Source organism: Phymastichus coffea, unplaced genomic scaffold (assembly GCF_024137745.1).
Source record: "Phymastichus coffea isolate CEN01 unplaced genomic scaffold, Cenicafe_Pcof_1.1 PCOF00107, whole genome shotgun sequence".
Taxonomy (NCBI): domain Eukaryota; kingdom Metazoa; phylum Arthropoda; class Insecta; order Hymenoptera; family Eulophidae; genus Phymastichus; species Phymastichus coffea.
The window spans coordinates 469506-496119 of record NW_026706918.1 but is presented as its reverse complement, the minus strand read 5'-3'; the positions used below and the strand labels follow the sequence as shown (position 1 = coordinate 496119).

The following is a 26614-nucleotide window of genomic DNA, read 5'->3' as shown; positions in this document are numbered from 1 at the left end:
GAATAATATTGGCCAATTCCATCTCAGATCATGCAGAGCTCCCCACACACCTGTCACCAAGCTACTCCAAAGTATTTTTTTATTGTTCTAGGTCAAAAATAAGAGGACCCGTATTTTTCTTTTTTCTCTCAGATGCATAGTTCCGTCCATAATGCAATCGGAAAATGCACTGCTGAAAAGGGAAAATTGAGAAAATTTTTCCAATTAAATTTGGTTTCCTCAATATTTTTTTTATTTTTCGATACAATTAAATAATTTTTATGTCATCTAAAGTAGAAACGAAGTTCTTCAAGTCTAATTTATCAAAAATATGAATGTATGCATTTTTCGGGAGAAAATGCATGTTTTTGAAAAAGTGCATCTTGGAGAAAAAATTGTGTATCTCAAAAAGGCCATAATTTTTTGCGCTCAAATTTTTTTTATATATTCTTAGTGCCAATACCTTCAAATCCATTCGATTAAAATTTGCTGTTTTTTTGTTATATCGCTTAAAAAAATTAAAAAAAAAAGTTTTACATTTTCAAGTCAAACGCGATAAATACATTCAGGAATTCATGTTAGCGACTATTTAAGTGAATTGAGAAGCAAATATTTCTGTATAAGTATGTACTTTATCAATAAAACATTGTTTCATTCGGTCATCTGTGTTTACGTACGTAGTTCATAAACACAGACGATCGAATATATAACCGAATAGAGACCGAGAAATATGTAAAATTTCACCGCTTTTATTTAGAATTCAGCGTTAGTTAAAAATCCAGTTCAAGGGAATCATTGGGTGAATAAACAGATTTCAATTTTCACTGCTGTTTGCTACATAGGCGGAATTACAAAGAGTTATACTGTAATTAGTGGAGACTTAAAACATGATTATTCTCATGCATTGGCAGCAATACAAATAATTCTTGAACATATAACTAGATACACACAAGAAACGTATGGAAATTCGATTGATTCTATAACTTTAGTATCTGATGGCGCTGCAAGTCATTTCAAAAATAGATTCCAGTTAAATGAATTTTTAAATGCAAGTATGAGTAAAAAATGGATATTCTCTGCTACTGGTCATGGAAAGGGTGCTGTAGATGGTATAGGTGGTTTGGTAAAGCATTATGCAACAGTGCATAATTTACGCAGTACTGAATCTGATGCTATTCAAACTGCTAAAAGTTTTGTTGAAAATGTATCAAAATACACAACTTCTATAGAGCTGATTTTGATGGAAACTGCAGAGATAAACAATTTTCGTAGTAGTCAAATGGAGCAAAGACACAAATGCCAGAAATATCAGGGTATTCAACGTTGCCACATGTGGAAATCTGTTGTCTCGGAAGGGAGGAGCGAATGTTTTATAGCTCGAACGGCTGCGCATCCATGGATTGAAGTGAAAAAAGATGAAAAAAAAAAAAAAAGTACTCATAAGAAGAAAAACGAAAATGTAAACAAGGGCAAGAAAGTGAAAGTTGTATCTAAAAAAGTGAAGAGAGTTGTAAAAGTAATCAACTCAAACAGAAAAAAATGATCGTGTAATTTTACATTTCTTGCAGACATGATTGAATAAAAGTGAGCTTTTTCTTTGAGTTACATGTTATTGTAGTTCAGTTATTAACCTACATAGTCGCTAACATGAATTCCTGAATGTATTTATCGCGTTTGACTTGAAAATGTAAAACTTTTTTTTTTAATTTTTTTAAGCGATATAACGAAAAAACAGCAAATTTTGATCGAATGGATTTGAAGGTATTGGCACTAAGAATATATAAAAAAAATTTGAGCGCAAAAAATTATGGCCTTTTTGAGATACACAATTTTTTCTCCAAGATGCACTTTTTCGAAAACATGCATTTTCTCCCGAAAAATGCATACATTCATATTTTTGATAAATTAGACTTGAAGAACTTCGTTTCTACTATAGATGACATAAAAATTATTTAATTGTATCGAAAAATAAAAAAAATATTGAGGAAACCAAATTTAATTGGAAAAATTTTCTCAATTTTCCCTTTTCAGCAGTGCATTTTCCGATTGCATTATTGACGGAACTATGCATCTGAGAGAAAAAAGAAAAATACGGGTCCTCTTATTTTTGACCTAGAACAATAAAAAAATACTTTGAAGTAGCTTGGTGACAGGTGTGTGGGGAGCTCTGCATGATCTGAGATGGAATTGGCCTATTACGAATTAAACAACACCTACCAAATTTCTGTAGCATAAAAAAAAATATATTAATGAAAAACTGGAAAAAGTACGAAAAATAACCATTTAATTGTTAATAAGAAATTCACTATCACTCGCATGAAGCCAACGATGCTTTTCGTTAACCTTAACATTATTCAGAAGCGATTTAAAAAAAACCATTTATGAAAAAAATATTTTGTACCATATTTTATCGGACTATAGGTTTTTGGACTATTACAATCGTTACAATATTTAGTATATATTATATATTATTACCGTATTGCGCATAATAGTGACAATAGCAAGATATTTAATGGGTATAACGTTGTAAGTAGGGATAAATCTCAATCGCCTTACCGCCACTATTTCGTTCAGCTTGAATATTAGGAACTTCATATTTCTACCCAGCATTCTTTAAACCTCTCTCTCTCTCTCACTCTCTCTCTCTCTCTCTCTCTCTCTTTCAACAGTGCAAGTTTATATTTTTGACTTACAAAGTTTTTGGACGCATCTGTAACGATAAGCGTGCTGCCCATCGTCCTTCATGATCCATTGTGTCATACTATATGCACAAATGATATCGTAGCTACTCACCGTAAGCTGGTGAAACGGTCTCTCTCGAAAGCTTCGATGATCTCAGTTCATGGAGCCGATTCCTCACATCCCTCGGTCGCCCGCCATCTCGGGTGGTCACGATAACGCTCCCTGTCTCCCGTAAACTACTCCGTTATACCGATAGTCTCAGCTATTGGCATGTTCTCCTGCATGTTCTCGAAACGGCGACGATACTCTCGAGTAGCCCAATCAAGGCACAATGCCATATCGGTATTCACTCCTGTGGTATAAATAACACGGAGCATTTTGCGTTTTCGATGCGTATTCAGTCAAACAAAATAATCATTAAACGATCGTGATGGCATATAAAATCAAACAAAGAAAAAAAAAGAAAGGAAAAAAAATAGAATGGAAAAAAAGCTAGCATTCTAAGAAATTTGAGTTCGAAGCTGAATGAATTGAAATTATTCCATTTTCTACCTTAATAAATCAGAATGTTATTATTAAAAAATTTAATTTATTTAAATATTGTTCGTATCATCTTAAGTATGTATCTACTTTATTTTTATTTTGTCACGATATTGACGTATTAAAAAAAATAGAATAAAAGACTTTTTAATAAATTTATAAATAACTCACTGTCAGGTATTGCCAAATTTGATCAACATTATAAAAATATGACTACTTACCTACATTTTATTCAGTGAGAAATGTATTATGTTAATAACGCCCAAAACTAATAAATTATACTGCTGAGAATCCAATTCACTATCCAATTTCTGACAAATGTATATTTTAAGTAAATATAATCATGAACTCTTTTAACCACAGTCGCTTCACAGTCGCTTAAAACTGAAAAAATACTAATACCGTAGACTTTTAATCGTAAAATCTGCCTCAATCCTATGTACGATTGCGGAAAAAGCACTCAATTTATTATAAAACTTGCGAATTATTTTCATCATTCAATTCCCCCTGTCTTACATTTTTGCGATTTTAAATACCTTTTTAAAATAGTTTGTCATTCATTCTAGATATGATACTTGAATAATTTAAACTGAAATAGCATTCGCATGGTTTTAGTACAATCAACGATGAAATATATGGAAGAAAGTTGAAGACTGGAATAACTTTCAGCGAGACATTTTTTCATTAACAATCAAGAAAGATTTCTGCTAAAATTTAGATCGATCAATAAAAATTATTGAAAAAGAGCATGATGCCTACATGGCTACTAGCGTAGCACGATGCCGCGTGCGAGTCCGTGCGTTTGCGGTAAAAATGTTCTATTTCAGTGATTATTTATTGGATCGATCTAAAACTTAGTAGAAATCTTCAATGATTTTTAATGAACAAATATCTCGCTGAAAGTTATTTCAATCTTCAACTTTCTTGCATAAATTTCGTCGTTGAGTGTACTAAAAGATAGTAACTCGAAATGGTTTACTTAGAATTAAACAAATAATTAACATTATTCCACAATGATATTTTTATCAGGTTAACGCGTTCGTTAAATCATTACACGTATTTGAAGAAAAAAATCTATGAATTCGGATGATATTTGACGAAGTTAGAGCGAGTTATTTGAGAAAAAAAGTATAAAAAATCACATTTACAATTTTAGTTTAAAGTTTTTTTAATTTTTCAAGTCAATTTTAATTTTTTTTCTTAAGCTTGACATGTTACTACAAAATGAAAGCTGTAAAAAAGATAGCAGTTTGTATTCAGAGCATGATGACAAATTTTATTTTTTTGGATTATCAACATTGGTGATAAGTCCTGACCTCGGTAGTCCAGACTTATTATTATAATATATATTTCTTACGTAAAAATATAACGACTTATTTATAATCTATTTCAAGTCACAGGAACTTACCTGGTTTATTTATTGCGGATCAATTGGTTGCTTGGCTCTATCTCGATGAGGATAAGCGAGGTCGATAAATAAGGATGCGCGAATACTCGATGTTCGATACTCAAATAATTATTTATTTATTTAAAATGTTAATAATCAATGACAAGGAATAAATTGCGGATTATTTAAATAATTGTTCAGCTGTCGCATGTCGCGAATCAACTACCGAAAGGTCCGGTCGTTGTTTAACGCATTGACTTTTCCGTCTACATTAAAATGTCGAGTAATCAGAAATTCAAGTTGTCTCGTAACTTGATCCTCGGGTTACTGACCTTTTAATTTAGCTGATTTCGATCAATTGCTACATCATGAACTGATAAATAAATGTTAAATATTACATTTCGGGACGTAACACCTCCATACTGAGATTGTTGGATACCGGTACGATATTGAGCATGAAAGGGAAAAAAGAAATGTTAATGTTCTTCGGCAATCGATCGATTACATTGAGTTAATCCACTGACGTTTACATTTGAGCTTAAATAAATAATTACTATACATAGCAGAATAACATTTCAGGACTTTGTTTGATCGAAGTTGTCGATCTACTGTAACCATAAAGTGTAAAGTGGAATATCGTTTCGAGTACTGACAGAAGGGGGTTGGGTTAGGTTTTGAAAATGAAGGGGTAATTTGGTTATTTGGTGTTGCATATGAGGTGATGGTTGGAGAAGAGGTTAAAAGAGTTGGTAGAGGTTTTATTGGCAAAGCTTCCGATTTTTCGACTTTGATTTCTTTTAATTCGCATTCCTATTTTTTTGCTGTTCCTCATATTTCTTGGTGAGCGGTTTGTTCAATGTTATGAGTAGATGTGTTATTGAACTGAATAGTGCTTCTAACATATATGCTGTGAATCCATATACGACGTGGAGAGTGTATCTTCTTATTATCATGTCTAGAACTGTCTTGAGGAGCTGAAAAAGTATGACAATCATAATGACGGCTGAGGTTATTGAACCAAATTGTGTCAATTTCGTGATGAATTAATTCCATACATTTTAAGCGATGTTCGAGGATATTTTTTCTGTGAGAAGATTTGAAATCAAACTTTTTTGTAGATTTTTGTCGCCTTGCATTTCTCTTGCGATTATATTGAGAAGTGACGATTTTTCCATGGGAAATAAAATATCGTTCTGTAATTCTTGGACGTCTTCTTGGGAGTAGATGTCACTAGTTGCCAGTGAGTCCATTTTCGTTGGTTTCCACGTCATTTTAGTTGATGGTTTCAGTGTCAGGATGTTGTTGTCTGCTTTTCTAGGTGTTGACGCTAGGTTGACCCATTGTTTGCCTAGTTTATAATATTCTGGAATGATGGTATTGCAGTTTATCTCTGTATCTGTTTTCAGTAAGACGTGTGTTTACGGGGTTAAGTACAATGATTGGTTACCTGAAGTAACTGGTAATTGAAAAAAACATTTATCTATATGGCGTAATTGGACCTTAATAGGCGTATACTGTATAACATGTACGGCTTCTCCTGCCAGCCAAGCTATGTACCCAGGCTTCTCCATTAGATTGTAGGCAAATTCATCTGGTGCGATGGATACAAGGGATAGGGAGTTGTAGAGCACTTTACGTTGTAATTTGCACTATACTTTTATAATGTTTAAATACCAATTGTTTATTTCTGTCCTGAAATGTTTTTCTATGTATACAAATTTGCTATTAAAATAAGTAAATGATCGTAATTTACTATTCTCTCTTTCTTTTGAATATCATTATCGAATAAAGTATTATATGAGAAACGCATGTTCTGTTTTATTTAGTACTCTATTACAAAAGCCTATATTTTCTTCAGTTGCCAATGTGAACGATATTGTGTCAGTGTTTATACTAAATATAATTTCCTGATAGGGTGATGTTATCTTAGTTACCGGGTCTCTATATAATACGAGGGGGGGTCAATAAGTCTTTACAAATTACAAAATAATTTTTCTTAATTTTTCAACATAATCTCTTTGAAGGTCGATACATTTTATTAAACGGTCGTCCAGTTTTTTTAAGCCATCAGAAAAATATGATTTCTGAAAACTCAAAATAGGCATTTGTTTCGGCGATAACTTCTTCATTCGACGTGAATCGTTGTCCGGTAGCCATTTTTTGAGGTTAGGAAATTAGAAAAAATCACTGGAAGATAAATCAGGCGAATATGGTGGATGGTCAATTAATTCGAATTTTAAGTCATTAATTTTTGCCATCGAAACTGCACACATGTGAACTCGAGCATTGTCTTGAAGAAAGAGACATTTGTTTTTGTTCAAGTGAGGACGTTTTTCTTTGATTTTTCCTTTCAGCTGACCTAATAATGACGCATAATAATGTCTAGTGATCGTCTGGCTCTTTTGCAAGTGGTCGATGTAGATGATTCCATACGCATGCCAGAAAACCGTGGCCATAATCTTGCCAGCTGACTTTACTGTCTGTGCCTTCTTTGGGGCTGGTTCTCCTGCGGTAATCCATTGTTTGGACTGTTCTTTAGTTTCAGGAGTGTAGTGGTGTACCCATGTTTTGTCTACAGTTACTAGTCTATGTCAAAAGTCTTCCGGATTACGACGTCTACGTGCCAAAAGAGCCTCATAGGTGACCACGCGGGTTCGTTTGTTTTAAACAGTGTGCAAACGTGGCACCCATCTTGATGATATTTTTTTCATCCCCAATTTTTCATACAAAATTGATATGATTGTACCTCTTAATACACCTGTGGCCTCAACTAATTCTTGCAATTTTAATCTTCTATCACTTAACACCATATCGTGGATTTTGTTGACCATTTCGGGCGTACTCACCTCTACGGGGCATCCTGAACGAGGTTCATCTTTTGTTGTTGTACGGCCGCGTTTAAATTCATTTACCCAGTTATAAACAGTCTTAAACACAGGGGCAGACTTAACATGAACGGCGTTCAACTAATTGTGATTTCTTTTGGTGTAAGGCCTTTCAAATGAAAATGTTTTATCACCGCTCAAAACTCTGTTTTTTCCATTTTTCAAATAAACCAATAACTTTTTGTTCAACCAACGCTCACAAAAAAACGACTTAATGAATCGAGCTGAAACTTTGTACGATATCTATTTGGTAGTATTGCTTGCTAAAAAAATCACAATTTAAGCGTGACGAGCGCAATCTCTTGGATTTTGTAAACATTTATTGACCCTCCCTCGTACGTAGTATTTGTTTTGGAAGCAATCTTCCAGCGGTAACAATGGCCAAAAGATGTAACCACTTTCGATATCAATGCAGTGTTGATCAGAAAACATGCAAACCGTCCCTGAGTTTAATCTTAACTTATTATTACTTAAACCAACTGCCGCGTAATTTTCTAGTAATGTAATTTTTATAAGGCCTCATAAAAATGTATTACTCTATGAGCCGAATCTGTCGGAACAGACGGTTCCTGAACAGGAATTTCTCTCTACCATCCCTGCTAAGTCTATTCCTACGTTTTTCATTGAACTAATATGTAGATCAGCTATTGTATGTATATTATCGTATTTAAAAATACCCGTGTCGTTTATGCTTTTACAATGGTCATATGAAAGGTCTTAGATATATTCTTAAACCGTGTTTTCCGTAGGTCCTAAATCTGAACATCCTGCAGTGGAAATCGGTGCATTTTATATCTATTTTACATTGTAGAATTTTTATAGACCTGAATTTCGCTGTTTGAAGGAGTTCTATTGTAGCTTGCGTTGAGTTTTTTTGTATCTCGCGGAAGTCACAGTCTCCTGTATCCAAAAGAGAGTAAGTTGCGGTGATGGGCTTTGTTCAGCCGCAGTCATATCCTATTATGCTATTAGTTATTTTAAGGAAGTAGAATAGTATAAAAATTAGTGGTGATTTTTCCATTATATTTTCTAAAATTAGAAAAATGTTAGTGTATTTGTTTTTATATTTTCAATAATAAGAATTTATTTAGTTATGCTTAATTTATTTGCGTCAACTGTTTTTGATTTCTCGTTGTAATTTATTATTATGTTGCCATTGTCAGTTATTTTTAGGATTTCAAACGGGCCTAAGTAGTAATCTTTTTCTTGTTTTCCCTGTTCGGGTTCTTTCATAAACATGACTTTATCTCCTATTTTAAAATCTACAGGATCTATATTTTTGTTGAACTGTTCCTTCGATTTTTCTTTGGATATGATTCAATTATCTTTTGCAATTTGAGCAATTTCAATCATGTTTTTATACGGTCTTCTAGATATCGTTTAAAAGTTGGCAGTTGTTCCGATTATTTTAGTCGTATATTTGATGGAAAATTTGAAAAAGCAAAAACTAGTTTATGAGGGGTGAAGTTGTGATTAATATGGACACTTATATTGTAATTAAATTGTGCTAGTTCTATTAATTTGTCTCATTCGCAGTTTTTCGATGTGAAATTTTTGGTGTATTCGAAAAAACGGTTGTTTGCCTTTTTGACTAACCTGTTAGAGTGTGGAGAAAAAGATGTGTTTTCTATTTTCTTGAATTTAAATCGTTTTGCGATTTGTCTCAGTAATTTACTAGTAAAATTCTCTGCTCTGTCTCTCAGTACAGCTTTCGGGATTCTGAAAGTGGAAATGAAATTTTTATAAATGTCTCACTTACCGTTTCAGCAGTTTGGCCTTCTAATACTACTAGAATAATAAATTTAGACAATTAGTCTTGAATAGAAAAAACGTAAGGTTTACTATTTTTTGTAATGTTAAATGGCCTCATGATGTCCATAGCGACTTTATCAAACGTTTTCAAAGGTGTATCGGTTGTAATCATATGTTGTTTCGACTTGTTCCATTTTAATCTGTTTCTTTGTCACTCTTCGCACTTCGTGATTCTACTTTGAATATCTCTCTGCTTTTCGGATTATTGAGGTACTCTATATAATTCATACAAATAATAATTTGAATTTTTGTTGCGTTGAAAACGTCATTTAACATGTTTTCTATGTCCTGCCAGTGTATATTTCTTATGTTGATATCTTTAGAAATACTAAATGTTAGAGTATCTGTATATAATATAATATTTTTTAGATCTTGGAATAATTTGAGCAAATCCTTTTTACTAGATGAACTAGTATTCAAGTACAACACGAACATTTTCTGTTTGCCTATATTTAAGATATTTATTTCGTTTTCAGATAGTTCGCGGTTTATTATTAAATTCTTTGAATCTAATACATATTTCATATATCGATCGAGGCTTTGTTTGGTCTCCGATACCATATGTACTATATTATCATTACGAATTTGGATTGATTGTTTGCTATGAACCGTGTTTTTGTTTGAGTTAATCACGTGTTTATCAATATGTCCTACCAAATTATCATTTTTCGTGGTTTGCGTTTTCCTCGTGCCACTAGTTTTATATTGACGTCACTTTTTATTTTTCATTTGGGCTCTTTGATTGTTCAAAATTTTTATTTTAGTATCGTTATTTAAGAATCGCGTTGACGTATTTTTGAAATATATTTTCTTTCTTTGTGCACGTGTTCTAACTAATATCTGCGTTTCCACAGAATTCCTTGATAAAAAATCGGCTGGCCCGTTTTTTATACCTAGCCGATAAATTATATGGAAGTCATCAGATTCACCAGTTTCAATCTTAACTTCTGTACTCTACTGTTATTGTTTGTGGGAGAGCAATGATTTTTGATCGGTTACCATCGTGAACTTGTTTCCAAATAAATATGTTCTGATGTTTTAATCGCGAATATAATCGCGAGGGCTTCCCTTTCGTAGGTTTATCTTTCCGTACCTAATTCGCTTTGTGAAAGGACGGCTCCTAAACAATGGTTTGTGGCGTTTATTCTTACTATATATGGTTCGTGATTCACATAGTAACTTTTTTAATTTTTCGAAAGTTTGTTGGTGCTCTTTATTTCAAGAAAAATTTACGTTTTTGTGTAAAAGAATAGTGAGCGATTTTGTAATTTCTGCGAAATTTTTGATAAAACGTCTGTAATAATTACACAGACCGAGGATTCTCTAATGTTTTTTGTAGTTTTCGGTGTAGGAAAAGCTTCGCTTGAATTTTCTTTTATCTGGTTTGATAACGGCTTCGCTAATGATGTGGTCTGAGAAATTTACTTCTTTCTTTAACTAATCGTATTTTTGCGGTTCGTGTTTTAATCCGGCTTCTCGCAATTTTTGCGCTATTTCATAAAAACGTTCGTTTGTTTCATCCACTGTTTCTCCGAACACGATTATATTGTTACGTCTCGTGCATAAACTACGAATAGCAAATGTGCGAAACGTACCAATATAGTACTAGTGGCTGATTGAGGCTCACAAGTAATGAATAATATACGATGTATGAATAAGAATGAATGTATTTATTTATTATGTTGTACTTACAGTTTCTAGAGTACTTTCAGTATCGTAGATCTCGGTATTTGGATAGGTTCAATAATGAATTTGCACGTTCTCACTTTTAATGGATCGCGTATTTATTGAGATCAAATAATGTAGTTTGACAGGTAATAGTTGAATAATTAGCCAAATTGTCGAACAGGCTTGCACGCGACTGTAGCGTCGATATGTAGAGTTTATTCGTCAATTGTCGAACTGACGTGTACGGAGTAACGATAATTGCTGCTCACCTTTCGGGTGGTTCATCTTATATACATAAATTTGTGCTCAATAAATCGCTGATGTTTCTTGTGTACTTGAGTAATTTTCTTTTTGAGTTCATTGTGTGTTGTGTAATGCTGAGTATGGTCTTTGTGTTTTGCTGCCGTATCGTTTTCTGGTGGACGTGTATATAATTTTGATTTTACGAAATTCGGGATTGCACTTTTAAAGAATATAAATGAGTAAAGATACGTCTTGAGACGTAACAATATCATCGATAAAGACGAAACAATTTCCACCTACGAGGTCCCCAAGTACGGTATTAAGTATTCCTTGAAAGATTCTAGGTGAGTTAACAATACGGAAAGGTAAAACAAGAAACTCGAATCTCTCCAGTGGATGTTTGCTGAATGCTGTTTTGAAAGTGTCTTTGAGGTGCATCTTTATGATGAAAACCGGATTTTGAGTCGGCGACATGATAAAATTTTGCTTTGCCTGATTTATCAAACATTTTCGATATGTTTGATATTAACCATCAGCGACGGTTTTTTCGTTTAATTTCCTATAATCTATCACTAATCGCCATCTCGGTTTTCCGTCGGCTAAACTTTTCTTTTTTATTACCCATAGTGGTGCGGTGAAAGCGCTTTTTGAATTTTTCACTAACTTGTTAGAAATTAATTTTTTTACCTCTTCAATAGCGATGCCCCGTATTTGTGCGGTAAGGGAAATTGTTTAACGTAGACTGGTTTATTACCCGTCTAGTTAATTTCTTTCATCAATCTAGTTCATTATCTCCGTTCTCACCTATCCTTTTAGAGGAGAGGTAAAAGTAGTTAGTGATGCGATTTTTCTGGGAAATTTCGATTCCATATAAGAGTCCCATGACTGATGAAGGTAGTACCTCATAGATGGGAGCGTTGGTTGAGGCTCCTGCTATTTTCCCATAAAAGCGTATAGTAGGTATACAAAGAACTCAAGTAAATAGGAAGAGAGAGAGGCGGTTGCAGTGGCTTGAGAAAAACCTTAGTAGTAAGGTTAGATTCAAAAAATTAATAAATTACTTTTGATGAGAAAGCGACTGCTTCTGCTGTAGCGAACATTATGGAAATGAAAAAACAAAAGCTGCAGCAGCAACGTGTAAAGAAACGAGGTAAAGGTATCAAAGAACAATAATCACGAAAGAAATATAGAAAAAGTAAAAAACAAATGACATCATTGAAAGAAATCGTAAAGGGTGCTACGAAAAGTTCTGTACCTAGGAACCGCCCGCTATTAGTTATTAGCTCTGCTACAAAGGGTGATAAAGAAGCGGTAATAAAGTTGGGAGGTAGAAGTAAAATATTATAACACGTATTTAACAATTTCAAAAGCTGTGGGTGGAGCTCTTCTTTTTTTAATTCCATTACTTACAGCTTTGAGCGCCACTGGTGCTGTCATTGAAGGCGCTGCGTCAATATCAAAAGCTATCAACAGTGCTAAGGTTGCTCAAAATAAATTAAAAGAGGCTCATAGACATAATAAGACTATGGAAGCAATTGCTATAGGTAAAGGCCTTTATTTAAAGCCATATAATAAAGGTTATGGTATGCATCTCAAACCGTATATCAATAGGAGATGTCGAAAAAAAAAGCTCAAAGTAACTTTACCTAATCGTATACTGACAGATCTAGATATAAAAATATATGCTTAATTAATAAAAATTGATGATTTTTGAGAAGTTTTTATGGGTAATACCTTGCCAGCCAATGAACTCATCAGGTAACCTACAAAAAGAGAGGAGATAAGGTCTCGCTCTCTCTCCCTCTCGCTCTCTATGTACGAGGTGTGATCAAAAAGTAAGGTGAATTTTGAAATTTAGCGGGCTACGTCCGTTCGATCTTCGACTTTTTTATTTGGTTATGTCGGTACACTCGTCTAGAACATACGTTCCAAATTTCAGCTTTGTAGTATGTTTGGTTTGTTTGTGAGAGGCATCAAGGTTAGAAGTGTTTTGCGTGCTCCACGATTTGCTGCTGTCTAAAAACATGGATCAAAGAGTTTGCATTAAATTTTGTGTGAAAAATGGAATCAAATGTTCCAAAACACTTGAAATGCTGAAAGTGGCATACGGTGAGTCTACTTTAAACCAAAAAAATGTTTACAAGTGGTATAAACTCTTCCAAGAAGGCCGAGAAGACACCGACGACGAACCTCGTTCTGGACGCCCCAGCACATCAACAACTGATGAGAATGTTGAAGAAGTGAAGAAAATAGTGTTGGGAAATCGTCGAATTACCATTAGAGAAATTGCTGATGATATTGGCATCTCATTTGGTTCGTGCCAATCAATTTTGACGAGTGTTTTAGACATGAGACGTGTGTCAGCGAAGTTTGTTCCGAAATTGCTCAATTTCGACCAAAAGAAACGTCGCATGAGCATCGCCCAAGAGCTACTGAATGACGTCAACGATGATCCAGATTTACTCAACAGGGTTATAACAGGTGACGAAACATGGGTATACGGTTATGACATCGAGACTAAGACTCAATCGTCCCAGTGGAGGCATTCTGGATCACCAAGACCAAAAAAAGCACGCCAAGTTCGATCAAATGTAAAGGTTTTGCTTACAGTTTTCTTTGACTGTAGGGGCGTGGTGCATCATGAGTTCTTGCCACAGGGTAGAACAGTAAATAAGGAATATTATCTGCAAGTTATGCGCAATTTGCGCGAAGCAATCCGCCAGAAACGTCCGAATTTGTGGAAAAATAAAAACTGGCTTTTGCACCATGATAACGCCCCTGCTCACACATCGTTGCTTGTGCGCGAATTTTTGGCTAAAACCAACACAGTAACGATGCCACAGGCACCGTATTCCCCAGATCTGGCCCCCTGTGACTTCTTCTTGTTCCCAAAACTGAAGAGGCCCATGAAAGGACGGCGTTTTGCCACGATTGAGGAGATAAAGACGGCATCGAAGGATGAACTAAACAAGATCACAAAAAATGATTTTTTGAAATGCTTTGAGGATTGGAAAAAGCGTTGGCACAAGTGCATTATATCCAAGGGGGATTACTTTGAAGGAGATAAAATAAAAATTGATGAATAAATAAATATTTTTTGAGAAAAATAAAAATTCACCTTACTTTTTGATCACACCTCGTATATATGTAATATAAATCTCGTAGAGGGTAGAACGTCCCATGGCTGGTATAATGCCAGATCTCCATAATATGTTACCATTTTAAAATATTTCTAACTATTCATTCATTTACGACATATGATAAGAAGTTTAAGCCAGTGATGCGGCGGTTCAAAGAAAAACACAGTTGGAAAAGAATCAATATCTAATGGTAAATAGGCGAGTTCTTTACATACAAAAAATTCATTTGAGCCTTGGAAACCTTGAATACATATTCCATTTGAAATGATAAAGAATTTAATGTGAACTATATGAGATGCCAAAGTCGTTATGAAAGTTTATGTATGAGTTTGTTTTATATGAAGCCCATACCTTACCACCATTCGAAAGTAGAGGGCGTCACAGTCGCCAGAGCCTTCACTTTTCCATTTTGTTACCTTCTCCATAGGCTACATCGCCGAAACCGCTGCTTACAGCGTCATCATCTTGCTTAAAAAGCCATTTTTGTTCGACAGAAAGTGCATTCTTTTTTCAAGAAAACCACCAAGCAAAGCTCAGTATACTTCATCCTTTCTCAAAGTACTACTAATAGTAGGAGTAGTAATAGCACCACGACCTTCAACACCTCATTTGGGATACCGTCCGGACCCGGAGCCTTCCGGTTTCCAAGATCCGCCGTTACCGTCAGTAACTCCTCCCTCGTAAAAGGGGGAGCCCCATCATCCGCGTTCAACGGCCAGTAGCAATAGCAGTATTAGTAATAGTAGCAGTAGCAGTACCAGCAGCAGCAACACCAGCAGTAGCAAGGTTGGTCAACAGTACTAAGGCCGCTTAAAATGAAAAAACCGAATACCATCAGGAGAGGTTCAAAAACAAAGCTCGAAGTAGTTTTACCTAATCGTGTAATGACTGATCTAGATATAAAAAAATATGTTTAATTAATGACAATTGATGATTTTCGAGGAATTTTTATACATATAGCCTTTCTAGCTAATGAACCTTGTTATCAAAATCATCTGTTGTCAATGTATATGATAAAAATGGTCCAAGTACTTGCGACGGGCGGAACGACCGGTGAGTTCGCTCGTTCCTTGGTGCGCGCTTTGGTTTCTCTCTCTCTGAGCATCGTATCGGCCGAACGCGGACGAGTGGTTGTGCGTGCGTCGAATTCGCACCGCATCCACGGGAACTCGCAAGATAATCTTGTAACGCAACGCTTTGTCTCCGGTGCGTTAATTCGCACCGGACAGACTAGCCCGGACTTTGCCCGACGCACAAGTCAAAACGTGCCGAATGTACATAGGAAAATTTGAATAAAAGTGTAATTGACTGTACAAAAAATGATTTTATATAATCTGTCTCCTCTTAATTAGATAAAATCGCGACTATTGAGATAGCCGGGTGATGAAAGCCCCTCATTAATTTTTCGCGACGAAGCGATTACGCCTTCCGGACCTTTGATAGTTTTGGTGACCTTGAACCACCTATACATTTATTACTTTATCTGGGAGTTGATAGAGTTAAGTATAATTACGTTAGATATCAAAAATTCAATGCCTACAGTTGCGGTCATCTTTGTCTTAAATTTCTTTCGAATACGCTGTAGTATAAAAACACGTATAGTTAAGAATGGAACCTATTTGAGGTTACGTCACACCTTGAAGAAATTGTTTTTTCTAAAACCAGAAATACCACTTTAATGTGTAACTTTCATCTTTTGAAATACTTTTTCTAGACCTGGAAAATCTTTTTTTTTCACCGAAATATCGTTGTTTGAAGTTTTGTATTTTAGTGATTTCGAGCAAATTGAATTGTGTGGATCAAGGGTTATTGCCGTACAGGTTACAAAGTTACAATGTTTTTTAAATTAATTTTTAATTTTTGTTAAAGGTTACACAGGTTAAGAATCTGTGGGTTAAGAAAATCGGGCTGTAAGGGTCCGGGGTGATTGACATGTAGGTTATAGAGCTCGTGGATGGAAAAAATTTGGTTGTAAGGGTTCAGGGTTATTGCCGTGCAAATTACAAGGCTCGTGGATGAAGGAAATCGAGTTGTAAGAGTCCAGTATTACTGCTAGTGGATTATATATTGATCGCTTACATTCAAGTTCAGTTTTTCCAGTTTCAAAAAAGATTGAGTAAAAATTCCTGGCATTTGAAGTCACTCTCGAAATCGCTAAAATACAAAACTTCAACTAATTCTATATCGGTCAAAAAAAAGATTTTCGAGGTCTGGAAAGAAGATTTTAAAGAATAAGTTACACTTTAAGGTGGTATTTCTGGTTTGGAGAAAAAAATTTATCCAAGGTGTGACGTAACCTCAAATATAGCAAAAAACAGTGTTTTTGGCACATTTACGTTAGGATATCTCAAAAACTAGAGATGATGGACGAATTCTGACGCAGGATTTGGATTCAGAGCATCAAAAGCCTTTGGATATATCTAGTCACGTGTCTGGATTTTTTTGGCTGTCGGTCTCTCTATTAATAAATTTTTAAGTTATAAAATATTTGAAAATTTTTTGAATTTAAACGTGTATTTCATGTAAATTCGTAATTCAATTCTGTGGGTTGGCGAGTGTAATAGTAGTATATATAAAAAGAAGTCTATTGGTTACATCAGATTTTTTTTAAATATATATATACATTTTAAATATATGTACATTTTTTCAAAGGTCTGGAAATAGGCCATTTCTTAGGTAAACTCGAAAATAGTCCGCACATGGATATACATATTCACATCTTTATGTTAAGCTATCGAGGTAGTTATAAGACTAACGTTATAGTTCGAGTAAACTGAAATGAGGAGGCGTGAGGAAGTAAAACCAAGTCGAGGCCTGAGGAGGCGTGAGGAGGCGGCTACCTGTATAAAAAATTATACCTCAAAATATTTTAATTAGTAGATCAAAAAATACCTAATTAGTATCTACCGCTGATGGTAAACTGTAATAATCACCTCATAACGAATATCCACCAGCGTGAGCGGGGATGACCGAAACGCAATTGTACGCCGAAGCGATGGACCTGTGAGTCGTGGGAGCAATCCCTTAATACAGGTACGCAGGGTGGGATGTTTTGAACGAAAGTCCAGGAGGGGAGGCTTAGATGGTTGATTGTCTTAGGAATTTCCTCTGGCTATCTTGGCTGCGTCTCTCTTCTGGCATCCGAATTTGGGTTGGCTTTTGCGGGGTAATGGTACCAGGTCAAGCAAATCTCGTAAGATTTGTATGCCGCGTGCTTCCGACACGGTAGACGTTGGGGTAACTAAAGTCCCGTCCCGCCCAAACCAAGGGTCAAGCCTTTAGTTCCGCTCTCCTTGAGCGTCGAACTTTGAAAAGATCGGTACTCCTTTCGAGAAGGTCGCCGTCTTAGATTAACAGGGCTCCGACTCCCTGTGAGCGTCAGGGATGTCGTAGCAAACTTGACTTCCGGATCTCCAAAATATTTGAAAGCAAAGGAGTGAAAGACAGTGGGCTATGCTAACCTTTGGCGCCTGGGGAAAGAGGTGGTAATGTTTGATTACGCTGTGCCTTCCTAAAAACTGAAAATTGTGCATACACTAACTGTAATAATTACCTCACTAATTACGGCAGAACTATTCGATATAATCGTGAAAATGACCCATTCCGACGACTTGACTTATAAATAACCAGTATAGTTCCACGTAGCTATTTGACAGAAAAATTTAATCTTCCCCGTATTGCTTGCGAAAAATCCAAATGTTGTTGCTTTGGTCTGAATGAGGAAGACGGTTGTGAGCATCCGAACTAATGCACCAAGAAAATTCAGTATATTAGTTAGAAAGATCCATTCCTATGATCTCATTTATAATTTTTTTACGGGCCTTCTCGATGATATATAATATAATATGCCTCAAAATAAGATAATTAGTATATCGAAAAATACGAAATCATCCGAAAAATCGAAGAAGAACGTAATAATTATATGAGTTTATTAATAAGTTGATACCATTTTTTATATCTTTAATTATCAGTTCTCGTCAATATTTCATTACTATATTCTTAATCAAATAATTCAAATATTATTGTAAATTATTCCTGGTTCTTAAAGCCGCTGCAATGAGTTTTGTTTCCAGTCAAAAATCGTCGAAAGCGATAATGTTCACACATACACACACCCACACACATATATGATTTATATAAATGATATCCAATTATTTTAAATATAGTATTGAATCATTTCATTTGATACATAATAATAAAAGGATAAAGGGTAGAGCTACTGATACTACTATAGGGTCTTAAAGTGGCCTCGACTAGTTAAGCGATAGTTGAAAGACCACGCTTATCTCTCTCTCTCTCTCTCTCTCTCTCTCTTTCTACAGGGTCTCCCCCGTCTGCCGCATACTATAGGCCGCGTCGTCTCAAACTCTGTTGTAGCGCTATGCTAGCGTCGTTCTCCCCTGTCCAAATCTTACGCTAGCTTATCTAGACCTGTCGGTCCCTATACACTCATACTACACTACGCCATCGCATACGTCACGTGAGCATTATTAATTGTCAGAGTAACACTCGCTATCAATTTATCGCCAGCTCCTATCATTGTATCCTAAAGTCACCACCATTGTATCTTCTCGTCATCATCCACCTCCCCTGCCTCACTTTTATAGTATCAATCACATCATCCATCAACTTCCACCGTATCCTCATGTCGCCGCAATCTGTCACGCACACCAGCTGCCTCATGGGTCAGCTTCCATCGTACCATTACGTTATGGGCTAGCTCCCATCATATCATTATTACGATTATCAATTGATCGATCATATCTCCACTATAAATTTATCGCCAGCTCCCATCATCGAATTGACAGATTAATTCTCCACTATCAATTTATCGCCAACTTCCATTATTGTATCCTGATGTCGCCGCCATCATGGACCATCTCCCATCATACCATTACGTTATAAGCCAGTTCACATCATATTATGACGTAATGAGACTAGCTTCCATTCTGATGACTCATTTCCGGTGCCAGAATGAACATAGCTACATTACTAAAGTTCTATATTATGTTTATAATTTTTTCCTAAATTAACAAATGCATTGGCGAGCTCAGAATATAAATCATGTAATTCACGTACTTCCTTTTCTAGCGATGTATTTCTGAGTTTAATAGCACACGTTTGTTTCTTTCGCTTAGGCATAATGAATAAAAAATTTCATCAACTTATCATAAAAAAAATTTACGAAATTTATACAATTTAACACAAGCTAAAATTACAAGAGTTCTATCACAGTCGCTAAATGTCATGTTACAAATTATCTATTATTCGTATCTCGTGGTCTCTCGCATATTGAAGAAGAATTTGTTTGAAATTGATTCAAGTGAATATATACAATAAATTCTAAAATTATTCATAATATATAATTTTAATGTAGAAATTGAAAATCAAATTTATGAAATAATGTAATAATAATAATATAATGGAATGGCATTAAGAAAAAATAGTCTTAGCCCTAATATCCTAGTTCCTCATGGTGCGAAGTGTCCCATGAGCAGAACAAAAGTCTATTGTGAAAAAAGGATGTAATTCAGCCTAAATTTCTCATAGCACGAAGTGTTCCATGAGTCGAGCGTAAATTAGAATAGAAAAGGAAATACTTACATAGTTAATCACAAGAAAGAACTAACTCAGGTAGAAGTCAAGTTTATTCAATCGCAAGCGCTCAATATGCAAGGCTAGGAGAGAATCTATCTAGCCTGTGCAAAATCGAGGCTAATTATACACAAATCTGGAGGATTCATTTACGCTGAATAGCCCTTTTCACGCTCTTTTCACAAATGTGCATAATATTTTTTTCTTATTTACAACAATAATAATAACTCTAAAAAAAAATTTAATAGTTTAAAAAATACGGAGTGTAAAATAGATAATTAGGCATATTTCGAAATTATCGGAAAAGCCATAATTAACATTACTAATCACCAAAGTTAGTTAATTTAATAGCGCAAAACATACAAGAAAACAATTGAAATTTTTTATATAGAAAGATAACTTATCGCTTGTTGATGTAATTATAAATAACAAATACTTAAATTGTTTAATAATATTTGAATAATAATTAATTTGCGTTTTTGGCTAAATTTCATAATGTAAATATGAAATCAGCTAATTAATAATAATTAGTTCTAACAATTTTTTCATTATATACAGACTTAACACTTTCGATTCATATTCTTTTATTTTTTAAATAATGTATTCATTCATTATTTATTGATAACAATCGTAACTAAGTTACTATCAATAAAACGAATTCTTACTCATGTTCCTAAGATTGTCATCCCGAGCTCAGAGTATCTGCTTTATTGAAATATTTAATATTCGTAAAATTATAAATAAATGAAGTTTGCACATTAAAATTCAATAATATTTTAGAGTTTAAAACATTTGAAAACATGATAATTGTAATCTACGTACCAAGATTAACAGAAAAAATAGTTTAGTTCATTGAAATTACTATGGTTAACGCATTTTAATTGAATAATAAAAATTGGCATATCTATATTTATAATTAGAGTGACGTCACGCTTCTTACGAGGGTCGTTTGAAAAGTCCGTGCAAAGTCAGAGTGATGGCGCTACTAGTGCATATCAAGGTTATTTTCAGTTAGTGGCATATCTTGGAAGAGCACACACCAAGTTTCAGCCAGATCGGTCAATTACTTCGCGTTTTACATTCGATTCAATGAAAGAAATCCAGTGGTTGTAAAAAAATGTACGAAAAAGAATTTCGTGTATTGATTAAACATTACTTTTTCAAAGGCAAAACGCCTCAGGAGATTAAACAGAAGCTTGATAAACATTATGGTGATTGTGTACCTTCGATTAGAATAGTCTATAAGTGGTTTCAAAATTTTCGGAGTGGCCATATGAGCACAAAAGACGGTGATCGTTCTGGACGCCCTGTTAAGGTTACCACTTCAGAAATCATTGATAAAATCCATGATATGGTAATGGCTTACAGAAGAGTGAAGGTGCGTGAGATGGCTAGTACTGTAGGCATCTCGAGCAAATGGGTACATAATATTTTGCACCAACATTTGGACATGAAAAAGCTATCCGCTAGATGACCAAAAACGAGATCGTGTGAAGTGTTGCAAGAATGGTTTGCAGCTGTTCCAACCAAATCCGCAAGACTTTAAGCATCGTTTCATCACTGTAGATGAAACATGGATACATCACTACACTCCTAAGACTAAAGAATAGTCTAAACAATGGGTTACCAAGGGGGAATCTGCTCCGTAAAAGGCGAAGACAATTCTTCTAGCCAGGAAGGTTATGGCGACTGTCTTTTGGGATTCGCAAGGAATAATCTTCATCGACTATCTGGAAAAGGGTAAAACCATTACAGGCGAATATTATTCATCGTTATTGGATCGTTTGAAAACCGAGTTGCTAGAGAAACGTCCACGATTGGCCCACAAAAAAGTCCTCTTCCACCACGACAATGCGCCGGCTCACGCCTCAGCAGTTGTGGCCGTAAAACTGGTGGAGATAGGGTTCAAACTCGTTTCACATCCCCCCTATTCTCCAGACTTGGCTCCGTCGGACTACTATTTGTTCCCTAATATGAAAAAATGACTGGCGGGGAAAAGATTTTATTCAAACGAGGAGGTGATTGCAGAAACGAATGCCTATTTTACAGACTTGGATAAATCCTATTATTTAGAAGGGATTAACAAACTAGAGCAGCGTTGGATGAAGTGTATAAGCCTAAAAGGAGATTATGTTGAAAAATAAAAAAGATTTATTAAAAAAAATCAAGCAGTTTTTATTTTTGCACGGACTTTTCAAACGACCCTCGTATATGGTTATGAACTTTGACTCTTGTCTTAATGCAATCATATAATACGTGAGATGATGCCGTTATCTATACTAATTAATAGGTATAAATGCGCTAGTTTGGCGCAATACAGTGAAAAACCGAGAAAATTATCTAGGAGCCCATAGATAGGATTGTTACATAATAAATAGTTGCCAATCATTACCTGTGTTCAGCACATTTATTTTCGCTCATTAGTTTTCGAATATATATAAAATAAACGGAAGTTCCTCATTTTGAGAAAAATATTCGAAATGGGTGATCTCGATAACGATAGAAAAAGAATTTAGTACCTGGAACTAAACAATTTTTTTCTTTTAATTTTAAGCATCAGGGTTCGGAAATTAATTTCGAAAGGTCTGCATTTCGAAACAAGTCATTAAGTTCATCTTTATTAAACCAATGAATATTTTCATTTGACCATCTTCAAATTTTAGTCGTTTCTACAATCCGACCCTTTGCTGATCTTTGAATTCTTCAAATAACATTCTTGCATCATAACTTTCTATTTCAGAAACTTTATCTATAGATATTTAATATTTACTTTCATCCCAACCAATGCTGAATAAAACAATTTAAGCATGTGTTACCCCTTGAATAGATGCTTAGAATTACAAATTATTCTTTTTATTATGCCCAGATGTATTAATTAGACAGAAATAACAATCAGTGTCATGATCAACTGGTTATCGACAGATTGTAGGTGATAATTTGTTTTTTTGTTCCTGCAATTGGCAATGAGCAAATGATACATAAGATTGTTCGAGTCCATGAAATTGCATTTGAATGTATATTAAAACATTTTTTCTAACGTTTTTTAATGTCTTCATTAAAATTTCTTGTTTGTCCTTAAAAATATATTTCGCACAAACGATGCGAAAATTGTTTAACCGCTGATAACATGAAATTATTTTTGAGCTTGTTGCATTAAACTCTAAAACTACTAAGTCTTCCACCGATTTAGAGTTGCGATCGCATGATGACGACGATTGTGAGCTCGCTTGCTCATCTTGACTTTTCCTCGATACTGGCTTTCCTAATCCCTGCATCGTAAGATACTTCTTTATGCCTGCTATGATAGCTTCAACGGCTTTATCCAGATTCGTCGCCGATGACTGGTTGTCCACCGTCACTCTGTGGAGGTGTTTCGAGGGTAGACACTAAAAAATTTCGATTTTTGTAGTAACACACTTATTAATGTGTACGAGGTCTGTTTAAAAAATATCGCGAATTTCCGCGGGCTACGTAAATTTAATTTTTGATTTTTTTGTAGCGTTCTGTTGGTACTCATGTCCATTACTTATGCTGACAAGATCGGCCATTTAGAACGTATAGTTAATTTTTGACAGCTATTTTGCTTGAATGAGTTTTTGGCTCGTCTTCGATTTTTGCCTATTCTAAAAAATGGATCAAAGAACCTGTATCAAATTTTGTGTGAAAAACAGATTAAAGTGCGCGGACGCATTCCGAATGTTGACCGTGGCATATGGTAAAGCCACCTTGGACCAAAGCAACGTTTATCGGTGGTATAAAATGTTCTCAGAGGGCCGAGAAGTTGTGAACGACGGACAACGTGCCGAACGTCCGAGCACGTCAACATGTGATGTTCGTATCATGTTTTATTTATATTATTGTTCGTACTCTCGTGGTCTGTTGCGTTAATGAGTACGAATTTGTTTCATTTTTCAAAAACTTCTAATTATTACTATGAAATAAAATAATAAATAATATATATGATTATATGAGTGAGATTTCAAGGAAAAGATAGACTTTACCCTAGTTTATAATGGTGCGAAGTATCCCATAAGCAGGACTTAAGTCTTTCTTATAAAAGGATGTAATTTAGCCCAAGTTTCTCATAGCGCGAAGTGTTCTATGAGTCGAGCACAAATTACAATAGGAAAAGAGAGGATTTGTTTAGTTAATCACTATGAGAGAAAGAACTTAGGTATTAGCCAAGTTTATTCAATCTCACTTTTCAAGGCTAGGAGTGAAGCTAGCCTGTGCAAAAATCAGCGTATTTATACACAGATTTTCCCGCCTATTTTCGCAGGACAGTTCTCTTCGAGTTGTTTACGTAATTGTGAGAAATCATTTTTCCAAATTTATAAGAGAATAAACAGTAATAATGAAATTTTAAAACATGTAAACTTTACAAAAGTAGATATTGATCATATCAGTATAATTTACAATTATCGCAAAAAGTATCGTCAAAAGTTATTAGACAATAAAGTTAATTAATGTGATAGCACAATATTTACAATAAAACAATAATAAAAATTTACACAGATTAATAGTTTAAACTGGCTTTTACACCATGATAACGCCCCTACTCACACATTGTTGTTTGTGCGCGAATATTTGGCCAAAAATAACACAGTAATGATGCCGCAGCCATCGTATTCTTCAGACCTGGCCCCCTGTGACTTTTTCCTGTTCTCAAAACTGAAGAGGCCCATGAAAGGACGACGCTACGTCACGATTGAGAAAATAAAGATGGCATCGAAAGAGGAACTGAACAAGATCACACAAATGATTTTTTTAAGTGCTTCGAGGATTGGGAAAAACGTTGGCACAAGTGCATTACGAGTATATCCGATGGGGATTACTTTGAAGGAGATAAAATAGATATTCATGAATAAATAAATAATTTTTGAAAACATACAAAATTCGCGATACTTTTTGGACAGATCTCGTATGTTCTTAAAATGAATGAACAAATGATTACACATGATTTATAGAAAAGATATTAGTTTACGTGTAGTTATTAAGTTCTTTTCTTGTTATTGTGTTGTAATCAATTTACGTGGATGTAATACGTTTATCTCTGCAAAAAAATAAGATGTATACCCATGTATTGCCGTATTTTATTTTTGACAATAAGTTGAAATTGAAATTAAACTGATTAGTCTAGTAGAGTTATTAAAATTCAACTTGATACTAAACATTAACGTTAGTAGTAGTACATTTTATACCGAATCTCAAAAAGAAATTATTTTGCTGACTGATAGTTATGAAATAGAAGATAGAGAAAAATTCCAAATGAAACGTTAATGTTTATAAATTTATGTAGAAATTACATAAAAATTCTTATATTCAATATTTAAGAATATAATTTTAATACCTTTAACCTTGAAATTACGTACTTTGAAAATTGATACTAAGGTCAAAGTTATTTTAGTTAAGTAATCCTCATTATCCTGAATAATTTGTGTCTAAACATTTTTTTTATTCCAAATAGCAATAGAGACATTCAGATACATGAATTAAAATGAGCTACTTTCATATCAGTTATGAAAAATCGTAATGTTATATATTGATATATTATTTATTGGCATAAAATAATTTTTAAAAAGTTATGTCTCATTTGAAAGATATGATAGAAGTTGTTTTTAGTATAATAATATATACAGTATATATTTTTTCAGATCAGAAAAGGAAACATTACGAAAGAAAATGATGAATCTACAAAAAAAAATTTTAGTTGGTGGTGAAAATCTTCTAGAAAAAGCCGAAGCTCAAGAGCATTTGTTAGCAGTTTCAGCCAAAGAACTTGATGAAAGAAAACGTATTGAAGAAAAATTGAAAAAAGCAATTGAAGAAAAAAAAGCTGAAAGAATTGATATTGAAGAGAAATATGCCACGTTACATGATGAGGCAATTGGGAAAACGAAAAAATTAGCAAAGATACATTCAATGTTATTGTCTGTAAAAGCGGAATTATCTGATTTGCAACAAGAACATCAACGCGAAATGGAAGGTTTGCTAGAAGGAGTTCGAAGCATAGGAAGAGAGCTCCAACTGCAAGAACTTCTTTTAAATAATTATATCCCAGCTGAATATCAGGTATGTTACTGAACAATTGAATAGCGCATTAAAATTAATAACAAATATGATTATTGTGGACACAAAAATGAGTATTTATTATTTATATTCTAAAGTTGATATTTCTCTTTGACCCTTCCCTTTTCATGTTTTTTCTCTTTCTTGTTCTCTGCATATAATCAATAAACAAGGTATGTCAAGCAAATAAGAATGTGATACAATTTAATACAAAGTACAACGCCAGTGTTACCATTCCAAGACTTCTATTAGTAGTGCGTGCTTATGGATGGAGATACTAGTTTTACTTAAGCTTTCTACGTATATTTATTAGCGAAAAATATTAGATAATTGTTTTAGATTCTTGTTGAGGACTAGCGTTGTTTAAAAATTCATGAGATCACATAAGTTGAGTATAAAAAGTACATTGTGTGACGGTAAACGTCAAATTAGCGCTGATTATTTAGCTTAATTGCTGCCTGTGAGGGCAGCTCCTGCCGGGGGGACAAAATACGTAACAGAGGAATTCGGCACGCGAGCAGACGGAATGCGCGCGATAGAATTCGAACCAGTGAAGCTTAGACCATCATAGTGTCCGCCCGCCTTCATTTTGAGCTACCGATCTACGTGCCGCA

General features: G+C 34.5%; 1 protein-coding gene across 1 annotated transcript in view; it reads left to right on the top strand.

Moving 5' to 3' along the window:
* The window catches only part of LOC131670286 (kinesin-like protein KIF3A), a 376061-nt gene that overhangs the window by 291736 nt on the left and 57711 nt on the right, over nt 1–26614 (top strand). The window contains exon 5 of the mRNA XM_058945762.1: nt 25586–26003. Coding sequence (XP_058801745.1) covers nt 25586–26003 — 418 coding nt within the window. The remainder of the gene's footprint in view (nt 1–25585; nt 26004–26614) is intronic.